General features: G+C 41.2%; 1 protein-coding gene across 4 annotated transcripts in view; it reads right to left on the reverse strand.

Moving 5' to 3' along the window:
* The window catches only part of TENM1 (teneurin transmembrane protein 1), an 832,777-nt gene that overhangs the window by 13,720 nt on the left and 792,449 nt on the right, over positions 1–26,608 (reverse strand). For all 4 annotated transcript variants that reach the window (XM_030807128.1, XM_030807125.1, XM_030807127.1 and 1 more), the window contains 3 exons: positions 16,628–16,800; positions 15,339–15,574; positions 2,359–2,655 (listed from right to left, as the gene is read on the reverse strand). In XM_030807128.1, coding sequence (XP_030662988.1) covers positions 2,359–2,655; positions 15,339–15,574; positions 16,628–16,800 — 706 coding nt within the window. The remainder of the gene's footprint in view (positions 1–2,358; positions 2,656–15,338; positions 15,575–16,627; positions 16,801–26,608) is intronic.

Genomic DNA, 26,608 nt, shown 5'->3' on the forward strand with positions numbered 1-26,608 from the left:
TTTCCCTTTTCCCCTCTAGAATCACAATTTCAAAGATGCTTTAATTTCCTCCCTCCTTCCCTCCCTCCCTCCCTTCTTCCCTCCCTTCCTTTCTTCTGCTCTTTCTTGTTTTGATTTACCTCCAAGTGGCAGTAAGTGCTAGCTAGCATTTAAATTCTCTACTTAGGTGTTTTATATTATTTCATTTAATTATATCTATTCAGTGAATTAGTTATGATTACTGGTAATAATAATGTTAGTAAAATCAATTTTATGACAAATGACTTTTGGAAAGTAAAGAAACATTCCATAATTATGCGTTTTGTAGGTTCTGAGTTTTGCATAACAGGATTGCTTAAATCAGTAGCTACCCTTTTAATTAGAGAACAAATTAAATATAAAATCAAGAAAGGAACAAAAGTGAACTCAAAGGTACAAGTAAGCTGGTTTGTCTCACTGGTCAGAAAGTTACCAGGACTTGTCTTGATACCTTATTCTGGGTGAGGAAGGTCTTATTTTTGTCCACTGCAGACACTGGCAGTCTCACCGAGGTTTTTGTTTGTTTGCTTAGCAATTATTGCCAACTACGTTTCTGTAGCAAAGAGAACTTGTGAAGTTTGCTTCACGTGATTCTTTGCTTAAGTAAATTTGATGGAATAATCGGTGAATTCAGAAAAGAGAAACAATAAAGTCTCCTCATTGGTGTCAGAGAAGAGGCTAAATAACTGCACCCAGGGATGAAATCGAAGTTTTCAATAGGCTCTTATGTTATTGTGCAGATGGTCTAAAGGGAAAGTCTTATGAGACCTAGACGTGACTGTCTATAGGCAATCAGTTCAGCTGGTCGGACTCTGGTGCCATTGAGGTTGGAATTATGAGTGCAAACCCATGTATGCTTCTAAGGAGTGCTGGCTACTTAACTAGTCACATGGAGGACCTGTGGAAAGATTGCTGCAAACCTGTCTTCCTTTCTGAAAAACTAACTCAGCCAATATTCTGTTAGTGATCAGTAGCACTGTTTTCTTCATATGAAGGTCATCAATATACACCTTAAGAAATACTTTGCCTATGCACACATACCAGCAAATATTTGGATTCAGTTAATGTTGTAACAGGCCTGGCACTCTGTAGGCACTAGTCACACGGTTTTGCCAGTCATTCTTGTTACCAAAATTCAAAAGAGGAAAGACCTGCTCTATAAGATTCAGATTTTGCCAGTGTAGAGGATAGATTATAGATTTGATAAATATTTTTAGCAGAAAAGGACATGAGGTGGATTCAGCAAAGGACTCCTTCCTTTTGCCCTGGCTCCCAAGTGAAATCTGCTTCATCTCCAGGCATTTCCAACTTGGTAAATTCTCCAGCAACAAACTCTGGGAACTAGTAACATGGTTTTATAATGACATATAACCACTGGCACACTATTTTTATTTAGCTTTGGGGAGGGTGGATCGGAAGAGTTGGGCATTATTTGGTACCAATAGGGAAATCTGCCATGTGAGCTATGAGCTCCTATGACTTTTCTAAGAACATCTAGAAGCTACCTTGTACTGATTACCCTTGAATTCTCAAGGGAAGCCATTTTTCAATTTTTGTAGAAATTAATTTAGGACTGACGAATTCCTAAATGCGTTGAAAGAATAGATTTGGGAAACAAGAGGCACTATCTTAGGAGATTAGACATTGAGATAGAGATCAATTACTCTTATTGTCCTCTGGCACCAATCTGGCCAGAAACCATTTTGCTCTGTAAGGGCTGATGTTTGACAAATGGTTCCTGTAGTGGGATTAAAATATTTTTCTATTATTCCCAGACACAGGCCACAAGCTCCCATTATGGATGCTACCGGAGACTCAGTGTACACAAAAGAGTATTACCAATGAGGCCCCACTACCACCATTCCCGCAGGCTGATTACTTTTGGAAATTAGTCTTCAAATGTATACAACTAAAATTTCACTGACTATCCTAACAAAATTAGAATTGCTTATCCTCTGGGTAAAAAGCCCTTTACCAGAGCTGAGTACATTCACACAATTTTATAATTTTCTAGATATTTTTCCCTCAGTATGAGCTTTCATAATAATAAAGATACCTTTTCAAAAGCATGAAGAAAGATGTTCAAATGAGGAGAAAGCTAAGCCATTATTCTGACTTTAGTCTGAAAGAGTACTTGGCAGAGTGTGGGACTGGGGAAAATTTTCAGCTGAAAAACAGTTTATCCTTATAAGTTCAGCATCTTTTTGTTACTTCTACAGAACAGAACAGCCGGAACACAGACTTTTCTCCTGCAGGTCCTCACCAAGATGGACAATTAGGGCCATTTTCGACAGTCTCATTCAGAAACTTGAAACTTGTCTTTTTCCCCTATGTACTTACTTTTTCTAAGTAGGTATAGCTCCAAATTTTCCCATCGGCCCAAGTTCTTGAAATAATTTTTCCACTCTGGTCATATTCCATTTTTTCATTCCACGTTCCTCTTTGAATAAACGTCACCAATCCCGAAGGTGAATATGTGATGTTCACTTCATTATATCTGCTTACAGGAGACCACAGAATGGGCCGCCCAGTCTGGTCATAAAGAATTCGAAGGGTGAATTTTCGATGATCATCATAGATCTTTCCTGTGCGGGTTATATGATCAAAATCTATGGAGAGTAGGTTTCTGTTGTGGGCCTATGAGAAAGAGATATGAAATACATTTTAAGCACAGCCTTGTTCCCCTCATTAGAGCACTGACAATCATGAATCCTTTCCTGATTATCCAACGATAGAGTCTGTCTTGCCTCTGAAGCCTCACGGCTTCACATTCCACAGATGCCACCTGTCTTTATTCCTCTACCACATTGTACACTCCCAGAGAGCAGGGCTATGTCTTAAGCACTTGAAATACTCTAGACTCTCAATAGGTGGTTGTTGATTGCTTTTTCCCCAGCTCAAGCCTTAAGTGTAGTGCCACAGTTTTCAGTAATTATGTGATCTTATTTTATGTAAGTCAGTTACCTACTAAGGAGTAGGTATTCCTTCACCCTTTTCACCAGTGAAGTGGCCATAACATAAAATGGTGAATTATTTGTGTGATTAGAAATCAGACAAAAGGAAAACAGTGAGCCCCCTCTAACTTATACAGATTCCCTTCTTTGGTTTCCTCGTTCACCTGGGCTTGGAGTTTTATATGATTTCACACCCATTACAGGGGAACTCAGGTTGCCTTGCCCTCTAGTTATGGAATCTCACTTAGCAATACTTTCATGGAGGCCTGTAGGTAAATGAACTAAGTGTTGGTAGGTCCCTCAGCATTCACAAGGGCAGCACCACTAACTGTGGTTAAAGCATAGAGTTAAGTTTGGATTCCAAGTTTAGAAACGGTACTTTCACATGGTTCAGGTTCTAGACTTTTTCTACTGTATGGTAGCGTTTTCTCTGGGCACCTCAAAACCTTGTAGTCATCCCAGAGTGATCCTGATTCAAGGGATCTTGAACTGGATTCCATGAAAGACAGTACTCAACGGTGTCTGACTGATGAAATTCATCTGGGTTCACACAAGATATCCAAATAACTAAATGACTTAGTAAAAAAAAAAAGTTTAAAAAATCAGCAGTTGGACATCTGACCTGACTTTTTCCACTTTTCAGCTAGTAGTGTCAGTGTTTGCTAGATCTACCAGTAACTTCTGCTATGGGTAGCTGATTACAACACAACACTTAGAAAATGCAATCCTCAACTGTTTTTTTTTTTGTGTGTTTCAGAAAAAAAAAAAAGGTGTTGTTGTTGATCTTGGTCATTAAGAGGTTCAGTCCCTGCTGGCCAGTGCACTGAAGAAGGCCCTGTGGAAGAGGGGAGCTTTGAAGAAGGCATAGGTGGAAAGTGCAGGAAGGAATTAAATGAGATTACATATACAGGTACTTGGTAAGCTGTGAAACAACACTAGTAATTGTTATTTTTATAACATAATGATTACTTTTCTCATTTTATTTAGGCTTGTGAATAGGACCACATTTCAGATTCCAAGGTGATCGTAGCTTAGTGTACGAGATTTATATCTGTAAGAGTTGTCAACATGATCCTGAATGAAATGTTAAATATCTTGTTAATGAAGGGGAGGAGTGAAACTCACATTAGGCTTTGACTACATTAATCATAGTCAGATTAAACTGATTCAGTAGCTACTCAACTAAACTTGATGTTAATTTTAACTTTTGTGGTCAAGGATCTGTTTAACTATCTGAAAGCTATGCAATGTATCCCAAGAAAAGTGCATATAAAATGCATATATATTAACATTTTCAATATACTCTTATGGGGGCTTTGAACCTTCCTGAAAAACCCAAACATAAAACCTTTTCAGGTCTCAGGAATCCAAGATCAACATCCTGGTTCAGAAAGAGTTTTGATCTTAGAGGTCTGGATGGCTGCAAAGCTAATGCTCTCATACCAGACTCTGGTCTTCCTTTGTTCAGAATCTTGTGCTCTTTGCTTTAAAAAGTAACCTTTCCCTCCTACCCCCAAGTATAAGAGAGATAACTTTTTCATGGCAGAAAAATTAGAAATATAGAAATGTACAAAGGATATAATTACATGTAATCCAACTATCCAATGAAAATCACTGTTAACACTTCACTCTATTTCATTTCATTTATCTTACTTTTTTGGCATAATCTCTGTGCACACATTCAAAACATACAACTAGGATTGTATTTAAAGTTTTGTGTCCTACTTTTTCAGCTAATGTTTTATCTTTAGCATTCCTTGTGTTATTCAATATTCTTAAAATATACCTTTTAATGGTTGCATGTCTTACTACATGATAAACATTTATTTATCTATTCTCCCAATTGGAAATCAGAAAGTAGAGCTTTTGTTTTTTTCTTTCATATTGCATGTTTTGCTGAACATTTTTATAAATAAATATTTCCATAATACAGAACCCTATGAGTGAAATTACTGGGTCAAATGAGACATATTGAAAGACCCCTGATGCAACCTGAGAGATTACTTTATAGTGCACAGAGGTTGTATAAATTCATACTGCCATTAGCTAGTAGTGGGAGAGGCTATCTCAGTCCATCCTTACCAGCATTGAGTATTATCAGTTAATTAACTTTTCCCAATATGAGAGTGGGAAAATGATATGCTGCTGTGGCTTAAATTTGCATTTATTTGATCACTAGTGAGGCTGAACACTTTTTAACATCTACTGGCCACATGTGTATCTTCTATAAATTGTCTGCTCATGATATTTGCCCATTTTTCTATTGGGGGGTGACACTTTGCCTTTTTAAACCTCTTTTGGTTTCAGTTTCTTCATTGGTCAGCTGGGGCTAACGTTATTTGCCCTTAATTTTGAACTTCTGAAAAAAAAAAAAAAAAAAAAGACCTATCAAATGTTCCATGCCATGAATTGCATCCAGAAGACTAATGGTTAGATGCTTAAATTATCTGGGGGCAAGTGCTATTTGTGTCAGGGGTAGGTTTAATTCAGGGAGTACAACCACAAATTGGGACTCTTGACTCTTTATACCATCTGTGGCCAATGCATGCAGTGTTGTCTTGCATACATATACAGCCACCTGTTGTTATGTGCTTATGTGTTGTTATGTGCACCTAAAAGGTGATAAGAAAAGCGCATATTTCCTGTCTTTTGATACAATGGGCTTGGAAGCCTATAGGAAACCAGGTGTTCTTTCTTGAACTACCCTTCCTGTGGTTTTACAGCCACATATCTCCAACTGTAATACTGTTCATTTACAATAGCTGTAAAATATCCAGGTACTCCCAGAGATGGTTGTAACTGTTTCAATTTATGCTATAATGATAGTTAAAGAGCCAAAGTAACAAGTGATTTCCAGTTCAACTAAATTTGTGGTTTTATTTGTCTGATAGATTAAGTTTACTACTCAAGAACACATTTCTTAATAAAGTCATTATAGCTACATAAGCAGGGATCACTGTTTAAAATCCACCACAAAGTAAGCAGAGGACAACTCTGTCTAATGTTCTTTCTCTGCCTGTCAAGACGTCTGCCGCTGTGCTTTTCTGTTTATGGATAATGCACTCTGATATTCCAGTGCTGCTGAAACACTAGTTTCAAAGTCAGGTTTGGAAGTTAATGTAAAATTCGGCTAAGAGATAAAAAAGAATGAAGGAACTGAAGATGCCACAGGTTCCTCCCTGAGTCTCCTGGGGAAACCATGTGTGAGAAGCCTGGCAAAGAGAATGCTTTTCCAGCTGAGCTCTCCCAACCTCCTTTTTTTTTTTTTTTTTTTTTTGAGCCGGAGTTTTGCTCTTGTCACCCAGGCTGGAGTGCAATGGCACGGTCTTGGCTCACTGCAACCTCCACTTCCTGGTTCAAGCGATTCTCCTGTCTCAGCCTCCCGAGTAGCTGGGATTAAAAGTGCTCGCCACCACGCCCAGCTAATTTTTTTGTATTTTTAGAAGAGACAGGGTTTCGCCATGTTGGCCAGGCTGGTCTCGAACTCCTGACCTCAGGCAATCCACCCGCCTCACCCTCCCAAAGTGCTGGGATTACAGGCATGAGCCACCACGCCCGGCCTCCAACCTCCTTCTTGAGTGCTCATGTGCCACCAGCCTCTATGATACGAATAAGAACTAGGCTGAACACTACCTACTACTGGGGTTGTGGGCAAGGCTGAGAAAGCTCTACATTCATACAAGTGCTTGCTTTCCTGAAAGATGATAGCCCTGGCCGGGCGCGGTGGCTCACGCTTGTAATCCCAGCACTTTGGGAAGCCGAGGCGGGCGGATCACGAGGTCAGGAGATCGAGACCACGGTGAAACCCCGTCTCTACTAAAAATACAAAAAAACAAATTAGCCGGGTGTGGTGGCGGGCGCCTGTAGTCCCAGCTACTCGGAGAGGCTGAGGCAGGAGAATGGCATGAACCCGGGAGGCGGAGCTTGCAGTGAGCCGAGATTGCGCCACTGCACTCCAGCCTGGGCGACAGAGCGAGACTCTGTCTCAAAAAAAAAAAAAAAAAAAAAAAGATGATAGCCCTTAGCCTAAGTGTGGACCATCAATCTTTATTTCCACTCTTGTTTCAGTATTCAATCAACACTAATCCTTTCTCTGGAAAAGAGAAAGGGGGAAAAAAAAGACTGAAATTTGGGAATAGCTCCAAGTTAAAAAGGGTATCTTTGGATAGCTGTGCATTGAACAAAACCTTTGAGTTTGGCAACTGACAAGCTGTATGGTGTGGTAAGAAAACTGTTTGGTAATAGGTTTTTAATAAGGGACGATGGATCTATGCTGTAATGCATCCTTTGGTTTCCCTTATGTTTTTTTCAGCTATACTAGGAGACAGGCTTGATTGATTATTGTTCATACTAGGACCAGAGAGGAAAGAGGGAAGAGTGTGCTCTAGAGAGCCGTGAATAGTGTTGCTGGCAGAAATGAAAAGGCCTGTGAAAAGAGGGTATATGGGGAAAAGCAAAGCCCTTTCCTGCTCTTTCTGAGGACTTTGTGTTCTAATTGTTCAAGACAAAATCCTTTCAACCCTTCTGATTTGAAAGTCATTCAGTTAGAAAAATAACATTGTACTAGGTTGATCTAAAGGCAATTGGTGATATTTAGCTGTTTTTGACCTACACAAAGGGCAATTTGCTATGGTTCAACCAACTACACACTTGCACACCCACACCTGTGAATGTGCTGAACTCTGAGCTATGATCACTGCAGTTGATTTTCTCCCCTCCTTAAGGAGGAGAAGGCTGAATTTTCAAGGACACTGTCTAGTATTTTAACTCACTAGACAACTGTGTTACTTGTTTGTTTAATTTTTGCTGAAGAAGTTGGAAGGCAAATAAAGTGAGATGGGCCAAATAGCCATGTCAGAGTTTGGAAGATCCTGCATTTAATTTTTTTTGTTTTTGTTTTTGAGACAGAGTCTCGCTCTGTCGCCCAGGCTGGAGTGCAATGGCGTGATCTTGGCTCACCACAACCTCCACCTCCCGGATTCAAGGGATTCTCCTGCCTCAGCCTCCCGAGTAGCTGGGATTACAGGCACCCACCACCATGCCCAGTTAATTTTTGTATTTTTAGTAGAGACGGGGTTTCACCATGTTGGCCAGGCTGGTCTTGAAGTGACCCAGTGATCCACCCGCCTCAGCCTCCCAAAGTCCTGGGATAGCAGGTGTGAGCCACCGTGCCCAGCCTCCTGCATTTAATTTTTATGAAGTTGTGAGAATGGACAGAAAAGTCACAGTTGGGCCGGGTGCGGTGGCTCACGCCTGTAATCCCAGCACTTTGGGAGGCCGAGGCGGGTGGATCACAAGGTCAGGAGATAGAGACCATCCTGGCTAATGCGGTGAAACCCCATCTCTACTAAAAATATAAACAATTAGCCGGGCGTGGTGGCAGGCGTCTGTAATCCTAGCTACTCAGAAGGCTGAGGAAGGAGAACTGCTGGAACAGGGGAGGCGGAGCTTGCAGTCAGCCAAGATCGTGCCACTGCACTCCAGCCTGGGCGACAGAGCAAGACGCTGTCTGTCTTAAAAAAAAAAAAAAAAAAAGAAAAGTCACAGTTGATCTTAAAAAGTACCACATGCTACTTTACTCTCATTAGTTTTAAGGTAATTAGTATTTGATTTTTAGACATCAATCACTACATTAATTCCACAGATTTAATTTTTTTATTGGTATCTCTTGGTAGACAATCATAAGCTTACTTAAGCCTACTTTTATTTCACAGAGATGCCTACCAATGAACAGGGCATATGTTCAGTATTAGCATCAGACTCTAATATTTCACCTGGAATTCCCATTTTTTTCTTTTTGAAAGATAACTAAACTTACTTTTAAAATAGATGGAATAAATGTGTAATTTCTGTAGACATTTTATTCTTTAAAAATTATTTCATATTTAACAAGAATCATTGTATGACATTTATGCAGGATTTTATTTTTTTATTTTTTGGTGTGTATGTGCTTTATTATTTTAAAATCAACTTTATCTGGATAATTTACACGCAGTAGGAGTCACCAATTTTAAGTGTACAATTTAATGAGTTTTGACAGTCATCGAATCAGATAACCACTACCACAATCATGATAGCATTTCCATCACCCCCAAAACTCCTCATTTCCCTTTATGTCAATTTAACATCCCCACCAACTGTTTTGTTTCCCTATGCAGGATTTTCAATTGTTTGTTTACATAGTGATAGATTTCTAGAAAAGAAAAGTTTACATGACATCATAATAACCTTTGACACAAAACTGCTTGAGTTAGAAGGGACCCTTCTGTTCACTCTTACCCAACTACCCACTGTAACTTACAATCACATACAACTAGTTGTTTCTAATTCTTTTGAAGAATTTGATTCAATAATATAATGTTTTTTACTCCCAAGACACTCCCTTTACATTGCCAGCATATAGAACCTTATCAACAGAGGGGATCTTAGGAAATAATGGGCTTTTGAGCCAGACTGCCTGAATTCAAATCCTGTGATCACTGCTTACTAGCTGTATGACCTCTCTGTGCCTCAGTTTCTTCATCTGTAAAATGGGAATGATAATGATAAACCCATCTGGTAAGGTGTTATTAATAGTAAATGAGTTAATATGTGGCAGTATACATGGTAAGACTTCAAGGAATGCTAATTGCTGCTGTTATGGTTAATACTACCACTAATAATAGATTGCACCATCCATGTCCCTCTTTTTATAGACGAGAAAAGTGCAACATTATGGGCATACCAGTTCTTCCTCAAAATCATACTCATTTTTCTCACCCAACTTTGGCTATATTATTTACCTTGGACATTTTTTGCACTATGCTAATTTGCCCTTGCTTAATTACTTTGCTGTTGACCAATTCATCTGTGTAACCATACAACAGATATTTAAAATTTTTTTATACCAAATCATTAATGCTCATATATAGGTGAAATGGTATATGAAATAATTCTTTCTTTCTAGTTATCTTAGTGAGGCTGATCCAAGATTAACAAAAATAGGCCAGGCACCGTGACTCGTGCCTGAAGTCCCAGCACTTTAGGAGGCTGAGGTGGGTGGATGGCTTGAGTCCAGGAGTTCAAGACCAGCCTGGGCAACATGGCAAGACCCTGTCTTTACAAAAAAACAAAAACAAAAATTAGCCGAGCATGGTGGCACGCGCCTGTAGTCCCAGCTACTCAGGAGACTGAGGTGGGAGATTCGCTTGAGCCCGGGAGTTAGAGGCTGCAGTGAGCCAAGATCGTGCCACTGCATTCCAGTCCGGGAGACAAAAAACAAAAAAAAAACACAACCAAATATCGCAGGTTCTATGATTTGGAAGCCCCAAGAATTCCTGGACCCCAAAAATCAATACTGCCCAGTAGCCTTGATATGGGAAATCTCCTGTCTCCAGGGGGCTCCTTAGGGGGAAAAGCACTGTTACTTGACTGAAAACTGCAGATGTATTTTTAAATAGATTAGATTAATCTGATTAATATATCTCCAGTCAGGCTCCTTATCTATATTTTCACAAAATAAATGCTTCCACCAAACCTGAGGAGAAGGAAGTTAAAATAGTGTTAAGTGAATGAAAATCCAACTCTGAGCACCCTGTAACTGAGGACCAAGGCAATTTCTGAGAATAGAGGGAGAGGCCAGAGCCCTCTTGGCTGCCCCCACCAATTCCCCATCATTTGTCAGCCTGAGACCTTGTGTTCAACCCAGCTTGTTTCTCCTTCTCAGCTCACATCTGAACACTCACATGTTTCATTTAAAAACCAACCTACCCTATTCTCAGTTATCTTTGAGTAGAGGAAAAAAGTAAATTGTGAGAGTTTTAGATAAGTCCTTGCTTCATTTCACTTGTAAACACATAATAATCCTACCTGATTTTATAATTTTGGTCATAAAGTGCTAAGCCCCCTCCATTGTTGTTCTTTTAATAAAGGAGGCTGCAGTTCAGGGATCTTGCTATAACCTTACAACTCAGTCTACAAAATCTTATAAACAGCTCTGGGATCCAAAGCTGGGATAAATCTCATATGACAGCATTATTATCCATGGACATAGCAAGGTACAAACTGGATGTAGTTCCTAAACCAGTATGCTTTTGGTGAATGCCCAATTCTTTTACAATTGCCTCTATTGTTATCTGTACTCTAATTTCTCTATTGTCCAGGGAAATGTATTTATGGGGACAGATTGATGCAGCACATGAGCAGATACATGGACTAGATGCAAAAGTGCTTTGCAAGGAAGGAAGGTGAGTCAAACACAACTCAGGTTGGGGGGAAATGGATTTTTTAAATAAATGAAATTTCAGGATGTTAATGCGACCTATTTCACTTAATTGAGCTGGTGAAGGATGGCTCAGAGGTAACAAATCCCTTGCCTGCTCAGGCTGAGCAGGGTATCATGTTTCCCAACAGTTTGCCTCCCTCACCTTGAAAAGGATCCTGACTTTGCATGAAAAAAAAAATCACTGATTATTCTCCAAAGATAGGTCTATCGTTTTCTGTTTTTTTTTTCTTTCCAGCTAGAAGGTCTGGGGGAGGTGTGATCGGCAGCTTTTGGGAACATTTGACGTCTATCATCTTACCAAATGGGCCTTTAAATGAACCTGTCATTTTGTCCTTGAACAATCAGTGCTTTATGGCCTGCACACTTGCAAATTACAACCACACTTTTGTGTGAGTTTTCAAAAGGGAGCCCCATTTCCCATAGTACAGAAGGGGTTTCTATGTTGTATGACTTGGAAATTCTGTCTCAACAACTCTGATAGCTCCACCTGCCCTCAGTCTGAAATGACAGCTTCACTAGAAGAAATAAATGATTCAGTCCAAGGTATTGAGGAACTTGAGAGCATCAGAGAAGCTTATTCTTTGTATGCTTACAAATGGGTCATTGCATATTTTGGTCCAGGAAGAGAGAAAATTGGCATCAGCTTGTCCCTTGAAAAGCTACCAGAAATGAAGGGATGCCATCTTGGAAATAATAACGTCAGTGGGGGAAGAGAATTTGCTTTGTCAAAACTGGATTCACATGTCCCTTTTGGGAGGATACTCATTTCATTAAATTGGAAATGCCAAATCTGGGGAAATTGAGGCATCAGCATAAAAAAAATCACTAGGAATAGGGAGAGCAGGTAAAAATTAACCAGTTAAGCAGTCTCCTTCCTCCTTTTGCCTGCTTCATGCTTTTCCTGCCTGGAAGCCAGCCAGTTATCCTGTGCCTCCCACACTTGCCAGTACATTAGAGTCGATTATTTGTCTCTTTTTGTCAGCATTGAAATGAGGAGTCAGGCCCTGCCAAGGTAGCTCTACTGAGTGGGGCAATGATTTATAGATTAATTATTTTAAGGAACAAGGCAGCACAGTGTGATGCAGTAGAAAGAGTGCCATGCTAGGTGAGGACCTGCATTTTAGCCCTGGCTCTGATCCTTAATAGCTGGTTGACTTTGGGCAAATCACTTAACCTATCTGGGCCTTGGTCTCCTTATCTGTAAATTGAAAGTAACAATTGACAGCTGTGGTGATCAAATAAAATCCTGGCTATGAAACCATTTTGTTCACTCTGAGGCACTAAACATACGTAAATGATTGTTACTGTTATTAGACTTCTAGGGGCATGCCATGGTAACACCACCTGGCCAATAAGGGGCCTCATTTTTCAGTCACAGGACCTCAGGCAGTAGCCTAGAAGTGATATAGAGAAGAAGGCCTTGAATTTGTTGCCCTTATAGTCCAGTCCACAAATCTGCTCAACTCTGCCACAGGACTGGAAATGGGTCACATTATAATCAGTACTAACTTAACACTTTACTTCTTAACACCAATGAGCTCCCAAATGTTTTATGACCATTAGCTTCTCAGCATTAAGAACAATTTGGGCTATGGGGTGTAAATTACAGTTTATAGTTTCTCTCCATTATCTGTGCATATGGAGGACAGAAAACAGGATGGGTTGTTCTAGAAAATGGAAACTTCCAAGGTCACATAATAGAGGATGAGTTATCCTAAAGAATGAAAAATCCCAAAGTCACATAGTATATGATTTGGTTCAGAAAGCTTTTTTGAGGCTATATGCTGGGAGAGGCACTAAGAAATCATGTCTTCAATACAATTTTTCTGTGAGGAGTCCATGAGGTCGATAAGCCATATGTAGATAATTCTTACTTTCTCTAGTAGTACATTTTTATTTTACAGGTGAAAAAAAAATCAAGGCATTTCTTAAAGCATTTGTAAAATAGGGTATCAAGGCCAGATTCTCTAACTTCCCCATCCAAGGCTCTACCCAGGAGGTCCTGTTTCTCAAAGAATTCTGATAGAAATCTTTACTGCTACCCACACAGAGGTTTGATATTTGGATTGGTTTCACTTCTCCATTCAGTGGCATATCTGGTAAATATTGTGTCAGAAACTTGTCAATAGAATCGAAACATAAAAATTGACTTGTGCACATACAAATTTCAGGAGCTTAAAAAAAAATCCCCAAACAAAACCAACCAAACAAACAAAAAAACCACCCACTAAAGTCTGTGGCTGTGTGTCACCAATAGAACTGATTGAAAAGTGAGCACTGGCCAGGCGCGGTGGCTCATGCGTGTAATCCCAGCACTTTGGGAGGCCGGGGTGGGCGGATCACGAGGTCAGGAGATTGAGACCATCCTGGTGAACACAGTGAAATCCCGTCTCTACTAAAAATACAAAAAAGTAGCCGGGCGTGGTGGCAGGCACCTGTAGTCCCAGCTACTTGGGAGGCTGAGGCAGGAGAATGGCGTGAACCCAGGAGGCAGAGCTTGCAGTGAGCCAAGATCGTGCCACTGCACTCCAGCCTGGGCCACAGAGTGAGACTCTGTCTCAAAAAAAAAAAAAAAAAAAAAAGAAAGAAAGAAGAAAAGAAAAGTGAGCCCTGCTGTAGATTATTTTGTTCATATCAAGCCATATAACTGGTTTGACTGCCTCTCTCTGGAATTGGGTGGTTGTTTGTTTGGGGGTTGCACTTCCACAAGCTTAAGGTTACCAAATTTTTGATATGAGTTCTAAATTTCTTTTCAAATAATTAATATGTCAGTATGTTCAATTCTTTGCCTTCTACTTTTAAACTTAACTTCCTCATAAAGCAACCTTTTTCAATGACCTACTCTGCCCTGACTCATTCCGATTACCTGCTCCACCCTAAATCATTCGGATCACCTGCTCCACCCTAACTCATTCAGATTACCTGCTACCTGCTACCTGCTCTGCCCTGACTCGCGCCAAAACACTCACCCCATGGTTCTCTTTAAATTAGCCAATCGGAATTAGTTTAGTCTGTGCGGTCTAACCCTAGCCAATAGGGGAACGACACAGCAACACGTGCGTCAGGGATAAGAACCCCTTCCTCTCCCTTGTCCAAGTGTGCGCTCACCATTGCTCCATCTGTAAGGGCGCACCCTTCTATAGAAGTAACTTGCCTTGCTGATAATTAAAAAGAAAATTTTATATTCGAGTGCTATGCCTTTTGCGGCACTGAAACTTTATATATAACATAAACCTTCCCGGTATATGAGGCGTGACACAGGTGCTCAAAGCAGATCTGGCCTCAGTAGTGAGTGATTATTTCCCGCAGGGTGGCAGTTGCTCTAGGGCTTATATGAATGTTACTACATGTAGAAAGTTGGTCATATCATCCTAACACTGGTTAATGTTCAAGAGGAGACAGGTAGACAGAGTGCTATGGCGATTGTAGGCTTTGTGTGCTGCAGAAAAGCTAACCGAGGTCTCCTGGTTAACTCTGGTGAACTGTGCTTGGTAAGGACTTTAAAACTCCCTAATCTATAACTTCCTCCAGGCAGCTCTGAGTACCTCAGCCCAATCTCAGTACCAGTCCTTTATCCCTCTGGCCCTGGATATGTATTCATGGCAATGCTATAATTCACTGATTTTTCCTCTTAACTTGCCTTTGCCCAAATGTTGCCTTTTGTCTCACATCCTTTTGTGTGTACCTGCGAGGTCTTTCCAAAGAGCTACCTGGAAAGCAGGGACCTGGGTCAACTCAGTGAACCTGATAAACATCTCCAGGGCATGCTGGGAGGGGTGCTGGAGGGCCTTCTTTGACTAAACACATTTCTCCAGTCAGACTTTCTTGGTGCCTGAAATTGCTACTATTAGAGCACTTTAGCTGGCTAATGACAAAGAAAGCTCCTATTAGAATGCTCATTTAAGGATACTGTACTGTTATTGGCCATTAGCACCCTCTTTTGAATTAGCATATCATATAAGCCAGTCAATCACCTAGAAAAGCTTTGGAGAAATGGGACTTCAGTTTAGGGAGGCTCTGCAGTTAAACGAACAAACAAACAAACAAACCAACCAACCAACCACCTATAAAAGTTCTATATCTTGTGTAAAGTCAAGCCTTACCCTCAGCCTCCTTTCAAAAGCTGAAACGTTGCCTTTGTTTTGCTCCTTCCTCTGCCGCCACTCGATGAGGTTTGCACTGTGCTCTCCGGGCAATGAGATGTTGCATTTGCCCAGGGTAGGGTTGACTGCCCCTGCCAGGATGTGGGGCTCTGAGCTGAGGCCGATCTCCATCCCGCTGGCAAAAGTGACACGCAGGGAACCATCTGGACTCACCCGATAGGTACTTTGAGTATTTTCTGTAGACAGAATAGCAAAGGAGGAAGAGGGGGAAAGAAGGGAAGAGCAGGAAGCAGAAAAGAGACAGGTTTAGTTTTAGGAGGCACGTCTGGGAAGGGATAAGCAGGTGGGGTGCTGTGGTCCTATCTGCCTTCTGGGCTAGACTACCGCTCTGACAGGCAAACGTGTTCCCTATCCATTTGGGTCTTGTTATTTTCACAGCTGGAGTATCTGTTTCTTGGATAAAAGACTCTTGTCTAACACTGCAGGCCGTTTTTGTTTTTTTCTTTTTTTCATTTTTAAAGAATTCCCTCCCTCACTGACTTGTTGGATCAGCCTCCTCAGTTTGATATGCTGGGAGCTAGAATGAGAAGAGTATGAAGTTCAACTTAGCACCTTACCACCTGGGGCCACCATCACAGTTGCCGTACTCCACAAAATACCACTAACAAAAGTTAGTGTGCTCTTAGAGTGTCTGGCGTCTCCACCTAACAACAGAATGAGGTCTTAATGACAGGGCAGAGAGAAAACAATTTCTCTTTGTGCACTTCTCCTCTAGCTTCTAAGACATTCCAAATCCTATCTCCCTTCCTTCCTTTCTTCTTCTGTTCTTCCTTACTTTTGTGTCTTCAAATATAATGAGTTTTTAATTCTCTCATTTCACTTATATTCTTGCTTGGTGTGTACCCTAAGATTTTCCTTTTCTTCACCCGTGTTGGCATTGATCTAGAATGCTAAGCTCAGCTGGAGCCCAGGCTCCATTTATTTAATATAACATAGCCAGACCCTGAAAGACCTTTGCAAACAGCTGGGTACTGGGAAATAAGTTGACAGCAGAGCAGACTTGGCAGGGATTGAACCTCAGGACTCCCACAGAGATGTGCCCAAAGTTGATATGAGAACTTGTAAAAGGTGTGAATTTTGTCTGTGTTTCAACTTCCATGGCTGGAAAACAGGAAGAGTACATCTTCTCAGCTAGAGGTGAATTCTGTTCATGAATGGTGTACACAGATTTCAAGGTGGATGTTGAGATAGGGGCTGTTGCAGTCAGATATCGTTGGAAACAATCTTACCTTGTTTTAAAATATATATGGTACTAGTTGCCGTCAAGTTGGTTGACATGAGGACATTTTCACGGTTGGAAGTATCTAGCTCCACTTTTGTCAGCTTCTCCAGGTCACTGTGGAAGCTGCTGACCTCTCCAGTGGGAAACGTTGCATTGGTCAGATGTCCCTCGGGGTCATACCTGAAGAATGTAACCAATCCCAGCTTTGAAGCATCTCGGCAGTGATAACAGGCCTTTGCAAAATAAAAATCACTTGGCAGCTAATACAGTTTAACTTTGAGTGATACCAAGTATTATTAACCTTGTTCAATAAGAAGAAAAAGGGCAGAGAGATGATTAATCAAACGAAGGTATTTTTTGCAGCTTCTGAATTCTTGATGACTTCCTTGAGCTGTGCTGTTTTACAGAAAAAATATATCTGGTAATGAATCACCAGGGTGGAACACTGATTTATGAATCATGTCCTGCTGTGTGCAATGTTGCAGGGAGGCCTCCGTTTGCAATTTGGGTCGATCCCATTAGATGTGATGGATTACAAAACCCAGCAGAGGGTGCTGTTGTCAAAGCAAAAGAAGGTACAAAAGGGCCCTCAAAGGCTGAGAAGCCAATATACTGACTTTGGGTTATGATGGGAAAATTATAATTTGCTGCTGTTTAAGTTGCCAAATTTGAAATGAATGAATCATTCTTCCAACAAAATGAACAGGCACAGAGGATAATGGAAACATGTTCGTTAAAACATTCTGGAGCCCCCTGATCTTGATGTCACTTAAATTTTAAAAATCTTTTTAGGGTATAGTACATAATGTTTTGGAATTTGTCTATATGTATAAGATACAAAAAATAATTACCTGGGATAATAGGCTATAACCTATATCTAGAAATATAGTCTAGGGAGTTTTCCCCCACCCCCAAAAAAAAATCAGGATTATTGGCAATCTCACTGTCCTCCAAATGAAAACTGCTTCCCTGAAGGCTTTTGATGTGGAGCTGTTCTTTTATTGCCAATAGAACCATGAAAAATAAACCCTTCATTAAAAGTAAAGACATGCACTTGGAAACCCATTACTGTTTTCTTTTCAAGTTGCAAATTACAAAATATTTAAGCACTTTTATTTGCCTTTTAAAATGTTACATGATTATATTCTTTTTACCCAAAATGAGCAGGATTCAGCCTGGACACAATGGTAGAGACTGGCTGTACTACTCCCTCCCCCAACAATTACACTAAGTGGCATAGTAATTCAGTATTAATCCATTATATTCTAAAGAACCCAGCCTGGGTAGTTGCTCAAATTTTAATAACTATACCAGCCTTTGGAAGGCTTGGGAAGAGCAGTTGGACTGTACTTTATAGGACAGACTTGAACTTGAGCCTATACATAATGCCACCTAAAGTTCAGTTCTGCATATACATGTGCGTGTGTGCACACACACATATACACTATCAGTTAAAACAGTCACATATGTGAATAGGATGAATCAAATAGGTTATTGACATCACAGACATGCCTAGCCTTAGATGTTAAATTGGGTCTCTCCTTTCTTTAAATGGATTTCAGTCAAAATGGTTGGCACAGTGCTACTATGCAGCCAAGGACTCATTATCAAAGAAAGACTGAAGAGTGCTGTTTGTTCCTGGGGTTAATGGCAAAATCCTTCCCTCTGCAAAGACTGCCCATGTTCTACCTGCTGTGGGGCTCTGTAGCTACAAGAAGCAGGCCCCTGGCAAGTACGGAGCATAGGAAGGCTCGAATACCCACTTTAGCCCCAACCTTGTCTGTTTGGTCTTCCTTCCAGGGGAGGAAAACAATTATCCAGCCTTTTTAAGAAAAAAGTAATTAATTTATTTTTTTGAGACAGTCTTGCTCTGTCACCCAGGCTGGAGTGCAGTGGCGTGATCTCGGCTCACTGCAACCTCCACCTCCCGGGTTCAAGCAATTCTCGTGCCCTAGCCTCCTTGAGTAGCTGGGATTACAAACGAGTACCACTACATCTGGCTAATTTCTGTATTTTTAGTAGAGATGTGTTTTCACCATGTTGGCCAGACTGGTATCCAACTCCCGGCCTCATGTGATCCCCCTGCCTCAGCCTCCCAAAGTGCTGGTATTACAGGCGTGAGCCACCACGCCCGGCCCACTGTCCAGCCATTATTCTCCCAAGGTAGAGGAGGCAGGAGTGTGCAGGCAGTAGACAGAAGGAAGCTGCTGCATGCCTTTCTTATCAGGGGAACTGTGGCCCCAACAACCTGGATTATGCAGGTACTTCCTCTCTGTTCCACATTCGGCACCAGCAACTTTGCCTCATTGGTTTCCCTTTCCTGATTTCTTTCTTTTCTTTTCTTTTTTTTTTTTTTTTTTTACAATAGTAAAACTTTTTTTTTTTAATTATACTTTAAGTTTTAGGGTACATGTGCACAACGTGCAGGTTAGTTACATATGTATACATGTGCCATGTTGCTGTGCTGCACCCATTAACTTGTCATTTAACATTAGGTATATCTCCTAATGCTATCCCTCCCCTCTCCCCCAACCCCACAACAGGCCCCGGTGTGTGATGTTCCCCTTCCGGTGTCCATGTGTTCTCATTGTTCAGTTCCCACCTATGAGTGAGAACATGCAGTGTTTGTTTTTTTGTCCTTGCGATAGTTTGCTGAGAATGATGGTTTCCAGCTTCATCCATGTCCCTACAAAGGACATGAATTCATCCTTTTTTATGGCTGCATAGTATTCCATGGCGTATATGTGCCACATTTTCTTAATCCAGCCTATCGTTGTTGGACATTTGGGTTGGTTCCAAGTCTTTGCTATTGTGAATAGTGCTGCAATAAACATACATGTGCATGTGTCTTTATAGCAGCATGATTTATATTCCTTTGGGTATATACCCAGTAATGGGATGGCTGGGTCAAATGGTATTTCTAATTCTAGATCCCTGAGGAATCGCCACACTGACTTCCACAATGGTTGAACTAGTTTACAGTCCCACCAACAGTGTAAAAGTGTTCCTATTTCTCCAAATTCAACAACCCTTCATGCTAAAAACTCTCAACAAATTAGGTATTGATGGGATGTATCCCAAAATAATAAGAGCTATCTATGACAACCCCACAGCAAATATCATACTGAATGGGCAAAAACTGGAAGCATTCCCTTTGAAAACTGGCATAAGACAGAGATGCCCTCTCTCACCACTCCTATTCAACATAGTGTTGGAAGTTCTGGCCAGGGGAATCAGGCAGGAGAAGGAAATAAAGGGTATTCAATTAGGAAAAGAGGAAGTCAAATTGTCCCTGTTTGCAGATGACATGATTGTATATCTAGAAAACCCCATTGTCTCAGCCCAAAATCTCTTTAAGCTGATAAGCAACTTCAGCAAAGTCTCAGGATACAAAATCAGTGTGCAAAAATCACAAGCATTCTTATACACCAGTAACAGACAAACAGAGAGCCAAATCATGAGTGAACTCCCATTCACAATTGCTTCAAAGAGAATAAAATACCTAGGAATCCAACTTACAAGGGATGTGAAGGACCTCTTCAAGGAGAACTACAAACCACTGCTCAATGAAATCAAAGAGGATACAAACAAATGGAAGAACATTCCATGCTCATGGGTAGGAAGAATCAATATCGTGAAAATGGCCATACTGCCCAAGGTAATTTATAGATTCAATGCCATCCCCATCAAGCTACCAATGACTTTCTTCACAGAATTGGAAAAAACTACTTTAAAGTTCATATGGAACCAAAAAAGAGCCCGCATCGCCAAGTCAATCCTAAGCCAAAAGAACAAAGCTGGAAGCATCATGCTACCTGACTTCAAACTATACTACAAGGCTACAGTAACCAAAACAGCATGGTACTGGTACCAAAACAGAGATATAGACCAATGGAACAGAACAGAGCCCTCAGAAATAATGCTGCATATCTACAGCTATCTGATCTTTGACAAACCTGACAAAAACAAGAAATGGGGAAAGGATTCCCTATTTAGTAAATAGTGATGGGAAAACTGGCTAGCCATATGCAGAAAGCTGAAACTGGATCCCTTCCTTACACCTTATACAAAAATTAATTCAAGATGGATTAAAGACTTACATGTTAGACCTAAAACCATAAAAACCCTAGAAGAAAACCTAGGCAATACCATTCAGGACATAGGCGTGGGCAAGGACTTCTTCATGTCTAAACCACCAAAAGCAATGGCAACAAAAGCCAAAATTGACAAATGGGATCTAATTAAACTAAAGAGCTTCTGCACAGCAAAAGAAACTACCATCAGAGTGAACAGGCAACCTACAGAATGGGAGAACATTTTTGCAATCTACTCATCTGACAAAGGGCTAATATCCAGAATCTACAATGAATTCGAACAAATTTACAAGAAAAAAACAACCCCATCAACAAGTGGGCGAAGGATATGAACAGACACTTCTCAAAAGAAGACATTTATGCAGCCAAAAGACACATGAAAAAATGTTCATCATCACTGGCCTTTCCTGATTTCTAAAGGGATTCCTCAACCCTTGGCAAGCTCACTCTATCATTCCTCCGGGAAAGCTGATCTTAGATGCTGTGGATGCAGGTTCCACGTGGACTTTCCAGCTTGGGGGCAGTTTCCTTCAGTCACACAGCCCCTTGTTTTAAGGGAAGATCTCATATAAAGATAAGAGCAGTGGTTGCATCCACTCATCAGAACAAGATGACAAGATCAGATACCAATTGGGCCGTCCATGCATAGGGGTACAAGGGTCAGAATTCCCAATGAACCTTTGCAGTGACCTGTGGCTAAATCTGGTTTCCTAGTCCACCCACCCAAACACCTTTTCAGCTAAGTTATTGGTGGTCTTTGTCTGATAAACATTTTAAAGCTTATTTCCAAGAGCACAGGCATATTCCTACATATTTTGTACCTATCCCTCCACCCCATATTGACAGTAGTATATTCAGAGAGGCAAGTTAAAGATTCCTAGATAAGACTGTAATTACCCAGATAGATTTAGCTGGGAGACTGCTTTGTGTATGTGTGTGTGTGTGTGTGTGCACGTGTGTGTGTGTTTTCTGGTGAAGGAAGCAATGGTGTTGGGAATAAGATATTTCCCATGGGCCTGTCCAGTTGTTGGGTAGCTGGAAAGTTATATTGCCTCATTTCCTTTCTGTGGCCAGAGAGGCCAATGAAAGTGTACATTTGACTGTAACTCCATGATAAACCAAGCACCCCAACTCCAACACACTCACATACCCCAATTCTGCTAGTCACAGTTAAAGCAATCACATTTAATGGTATCTGCAGGGTGGTGTCTCTGATGCTCAATATGGCCCTGGATCAAAACATACAGACCCCACCTCTCTTCTGTTGGGTCATTTCCAAAGGAAGAACAATAGGCAGATGTACACATCAGTGGGTAATTCCTACAACTTTGGAAAGATAGCTCAAAGTGGATAAGAAATAGAGGGAGACTTTGATTTCCTATAGCTTACTTGAGTTTTTTTTTGTCATCACAGGGGAATGCATCTTTCCAGACTGAGTGTCGAAGAAACAAGTTTAATCAAAATCTCTTCTGCTGTGTGTTTCCCTTTGGTGCCTCCATCCTTTGGTGCAGAGATACAAGCCGATATGCTCCAACTAATCCCCTCAGGCCACAGCATGGGAGCAAACCCACCCTCTTTGCATGGAGGGCACAGCACTCACCTAACCAGGCTGCAAATTATAGCTGTTGAATTGTGCCATCAGGAAATGACAGTTGCCTTCATAGCCATCAGAAGTGGATTTGGTAAGAGGAGATTTGATATCAAATTGTCCCTCGCTGTCCTGATTTTACAGAGTTCCACTGTGATGGTCCCAGAGGGCACCAGACAGTTAAGTATAGAGTACACTCACCCTTTTCCTCAGTACTGTCATAGGCTGTGTGCATGTGCACTTGAGTGAGTGTGTGTGTGTGTGTGTGCATGTGCACACATGTGCACCCCAGTAGAGCAAAGGAAACATTTGTAAAGAAAATTCAGAATCCATTCTTGTCCTTGAGAAGCATATAGTTTAGTTGGAGAGATGATATTTACACATGATTAAAAATATATTTGGCCTGGTATTTTCTCAAAAGGGATAGCTTGCCCTTTCCTTTGAGGACAATTTAAGCCAGAGTTAAACTGTTCAAAATAAAACTAGAGGCTCCCACACCTTTGCTTTGAAAAAAATTGCAGATAATAGAAGAGAAATTCATTACTTACTCTTTTAAAGGAAATATGAAAGAGTCAGACCCTCTTTACACTTTCCTGTGAGAGAGCTGACCAACCTAATAAGAATTCTTTAGGAAATATGGGATTCCCCTTTCCTCACCAATAAATTCCTTTGGCTTCCTATGATTCAGTTCCAAGTCCATAATGTCCTTCTATCTTCATTTGTCCTTCATTCAATAAATATCAGAGTCTTGTGCTAGGGACCAGGGATACAGTGCTGAATGAAATTCACAGTCTAGTAGGGTAGATAAGATATGCACACAAGTAACTCTAATGCCAGAATATTGCCATGTATTTCTGTAAAGAAGAAACTGTAGAGTCTCAGAAGAGGCAAAGGTCATTTCCAGCTGGGCTGAGCAGAATAGGAGGAGGAAGAGCAGAAGCAGGTGGTGTTTGAATCCTAGAAGGTAGGTAGAGATTGGGGAGGGGAGGAAGGCATTCCAAATAGAGGTATGAAGAAAGGCACGCTGACTGACGGGATGTCTACTGGGGGATCAGCATTGCTGGAGCACAAGGTTCCTCTAGGAGGGTAGTGAGAGATAAGGGCTTATACAATAAAGAAGCATAGACAGTTTTACAAGGGGATAAAAGGATGATCCAAACAGTGTTTTGGTGGCAATGAGTCTTGGAAGGGGAGGCAAGGAGCAGGGAGAACTGTTAGGAGGCTGCAGACTCAGCTCATATAAGAGAAGATGGTGGTCTGTTGCCTTCGTTAAATATATTGTGATTGCCTATCATTCGGATTTGTCTTCCCCACTAGACTGTACAGCTCTCACATCTTTAGAGGGAGGACACAGTGTCTCATTCATTTTTATATTCTCCATGTCTGGAACAGAGTAGATTCTCACTCCATGTACTTGTTGAATGAGTATAAATAGGATGCTGCCAGTGAAAAAAAAGGATGGGGGTGGATATGAGAGCCAATGTGGTTACAGAACAGACAGAACCATCGATAGTGCTTCTGGGAGGGCACACTCAGGTTACACAGATGTGCTATGGAGTTCAGCAAAACTTCCCTACCAGCCTCTGTTACTTCTGTTCACTCCGTCTTTATTTCGGTTCTTCCCAGAAATACCCACGATAATTCTGTTTTACCCACTCTTGATCCTTATCAAGGGCATAAAGCACAAGGAGAGGTGACTGAGCAAGGGTGTCAACTCTCTATTTCTAAAGACCTGAAGGAACAGTCAACATTTCTATGTTCTTGTTTAATTGAAATCATTCACCCGCCTGGAGGCATGGGGCTGAACTATACAATGCCTTAGTTCCTTTTCTACTCTGGGATTCTAGAAGGCATTGGAAACGTCGCATGTGTTTAGAATGACTGATTATTACATAAGCATTTCTGCATGGGAATCACATCCTATCCCCAGGCAAATATCTCACCCAGAGACATGGCTTGTTTATCTTGCCCCCTACCCCTTCTGATCTTATAAGGGAGAAGGGGGAATCTGTCATTAGCCATCCATGATAAAACTGGGCATTTGTAAAACAGTCTAGAAGATACCCAGAGATATTATGAAGGCTTCTCCAACCTGTCAGTGGGTGGTGTTTTTGTTTGTCTGTTTGTTAGTTTTTTGTTTTCTTGATGGGAGGAGAGGATGTGTTAATAAAGTCTGAAAACAGAGAATGCAGAAGACGAAGGATCAAGAGATCATGTAAATGGAGGGGCTCCTTCGAGTGGGAGGGCTTCCCACAAAGGGCAAGGGGCCTGAGGAACTGTCAACTCAGAATGGACCAGCAGCAGTGACACGACTGATGCTTTGGCCTTAGTCTGGGACCTTTTCAGTTTAGTAGAGCAGAAGCCTTTGCCAGGGAAACAAGCAAGGGCATCCTGGCTACTCTTGCAGCCTTGTGGAGAAAGGCTTGTCTGCTGTGCGCGTTACTAGGCCCCTCCCTCAGATCTCAGCTGCTGCAGGGTTATTACAATTAGGAGCCCACCCGTGCCGCCTCAGGCCAGTATTCCTGCCTTGACAATCACTCCCTTGTTAGCTGTTTCTCTGTGGTCAGCTTTTCCCCCCGACACTTGGGACACTCATGGGCAGTGATGCATCAAATACTAACACTTGGGGTGTGCAATTTTGATCCTGGTCCAAGTCAAATGGAAGTATGAAAATTAGTGAACTGTACAAACGACATCACACTAAATAATGAAAGCCCATGCACTACCACTACACAAGATGCATTTTCAAATCCCATTTGGATTATCCACTGTTCAGGGTCATCTATGTCATTTTTCCTCCTGATAGCTGCAGATAATAGAAAGTTGAATGGATTACTGACTGGGCTACCTTTACACTGCAGTCCTCCATCCTGCCAAATTTCACTTCTGTTTCTTTCTGTTTCTCTCACGCTCCTCTCAGAGCAGAATTTATATTTCCACCTTTGCAAACAATTTGTCCCCTTGTCCACATAAAGAAGCCTCCCTTTTACCTCAGGGAATTACTTTTAGGAGGGCCTGGTATCAGTGGTATAGCAGCCTTCTACCGACCTTAGCACTGCTCTGACCCTGACTAGAAGAGTAGGTCAAATGCTGTGTTCTCCAACTTCAGAAGGACAAGAGAAAACTTCTTGAAGGAGCGCTCAGAACTAGCCAAAGGACTAGAGGACAAAAGTGAAAAAAGTCAGATATTGTATAAAGACTGTAGGAGGAATTAGTCACATTATGAAGGTTGGAAAGTTGCTCATTTCTGTTTACAGGCAAGAAGGGACAGGAGCTGTGTTTTGTTAAGGACTGCTGCTCAGCACCAGAATAGACTGCTTCAGGAGAAGAGGTACCTTCTCCTTTCAACAGATGCTATTTGACCAAGAGGGTTTCAGTATAATTCTGGCTGGAGTCAAGAAGGTGGGAGAAAGAACAAATGGTTATTCAGCCTCCCTTTTCATCTCCTGGTGCTACCTATTCCTCTTTTACTGCTACTTGAGGGGAAACTTTCTAGCCCTCTAGACTCTGTATGGTCACTCTCGTAAGCCCACATGATCCTCTGTTTTCTGTTATCCTGACTCTGGATAAGCCAACTAGCATGTGAATGGGCAAGTTACTTCCCTATTCTGGGTTTCAGTTTCTTCATTTGTAAAATGACATCTAATGTCTCTTCGTGGCCATAAAATTTCATGACTACCCCCATGTGGATGTCTGTGTTTCCCATAGCTTAGTGGCTCGAGATTAGTCACTCAACAATGATGTTAGTTGATACCTTTTCACTCACTGTTGGCCAAATCCTGGTAACAGGCCTGGACCCCATTCACCGTGGGAATCTTGCCTACCACACAGTGCCTGCATCAATGTGATGCCAGTGGAAAACAGGCACACAAATTGATATGACAACAAAATTATCTTCTCTCTTCAGCATCATCAATTTTCCCCTCTATATTAGATCGTTTTTATCAGTATACAAATATGCTGTTATTTCTCTCACTTAAAAACCTCTTCTATTTACTCTGTTTCTCCTCCAGCTCTAATTTCTCTGCTCCTCTTTACAGCAAAACTCCTCAAAAGAGTTCTTTACTCACTGTCTCAGTCTCTCTCCTCCTAGTCATTCTATATTATTGTTATTGAGATATAATTCTCACACCATAAAAATCACCATTTTAAATTGTACAATCCAGAGACTTACAGTACATTTGCAATGTTGTGCAACCATCACCACCACTTCTAGAACATTTCTATCACCCTCAAAATAAACCCCATATGAATTAACAGTCACTCCCCATTCATTCTTCTCCCCAGCTCTTGGCAACTACTAATC

Source organism: Nomascus leucogenys, chromosome X (assembly GCF_006542625.1).
Source record: "Nomascus leucogenys isolate Asia chromosome X, Asia_NLE_v1, whole genome shotgun sequence".
Taxonomy (NCBI): domain Eukaryota; kingdom Metazoa; phylum Chordata; class Mammalia; order Primates; family Hylobatidae; genus Nomascus; species Nomascus leucogenys.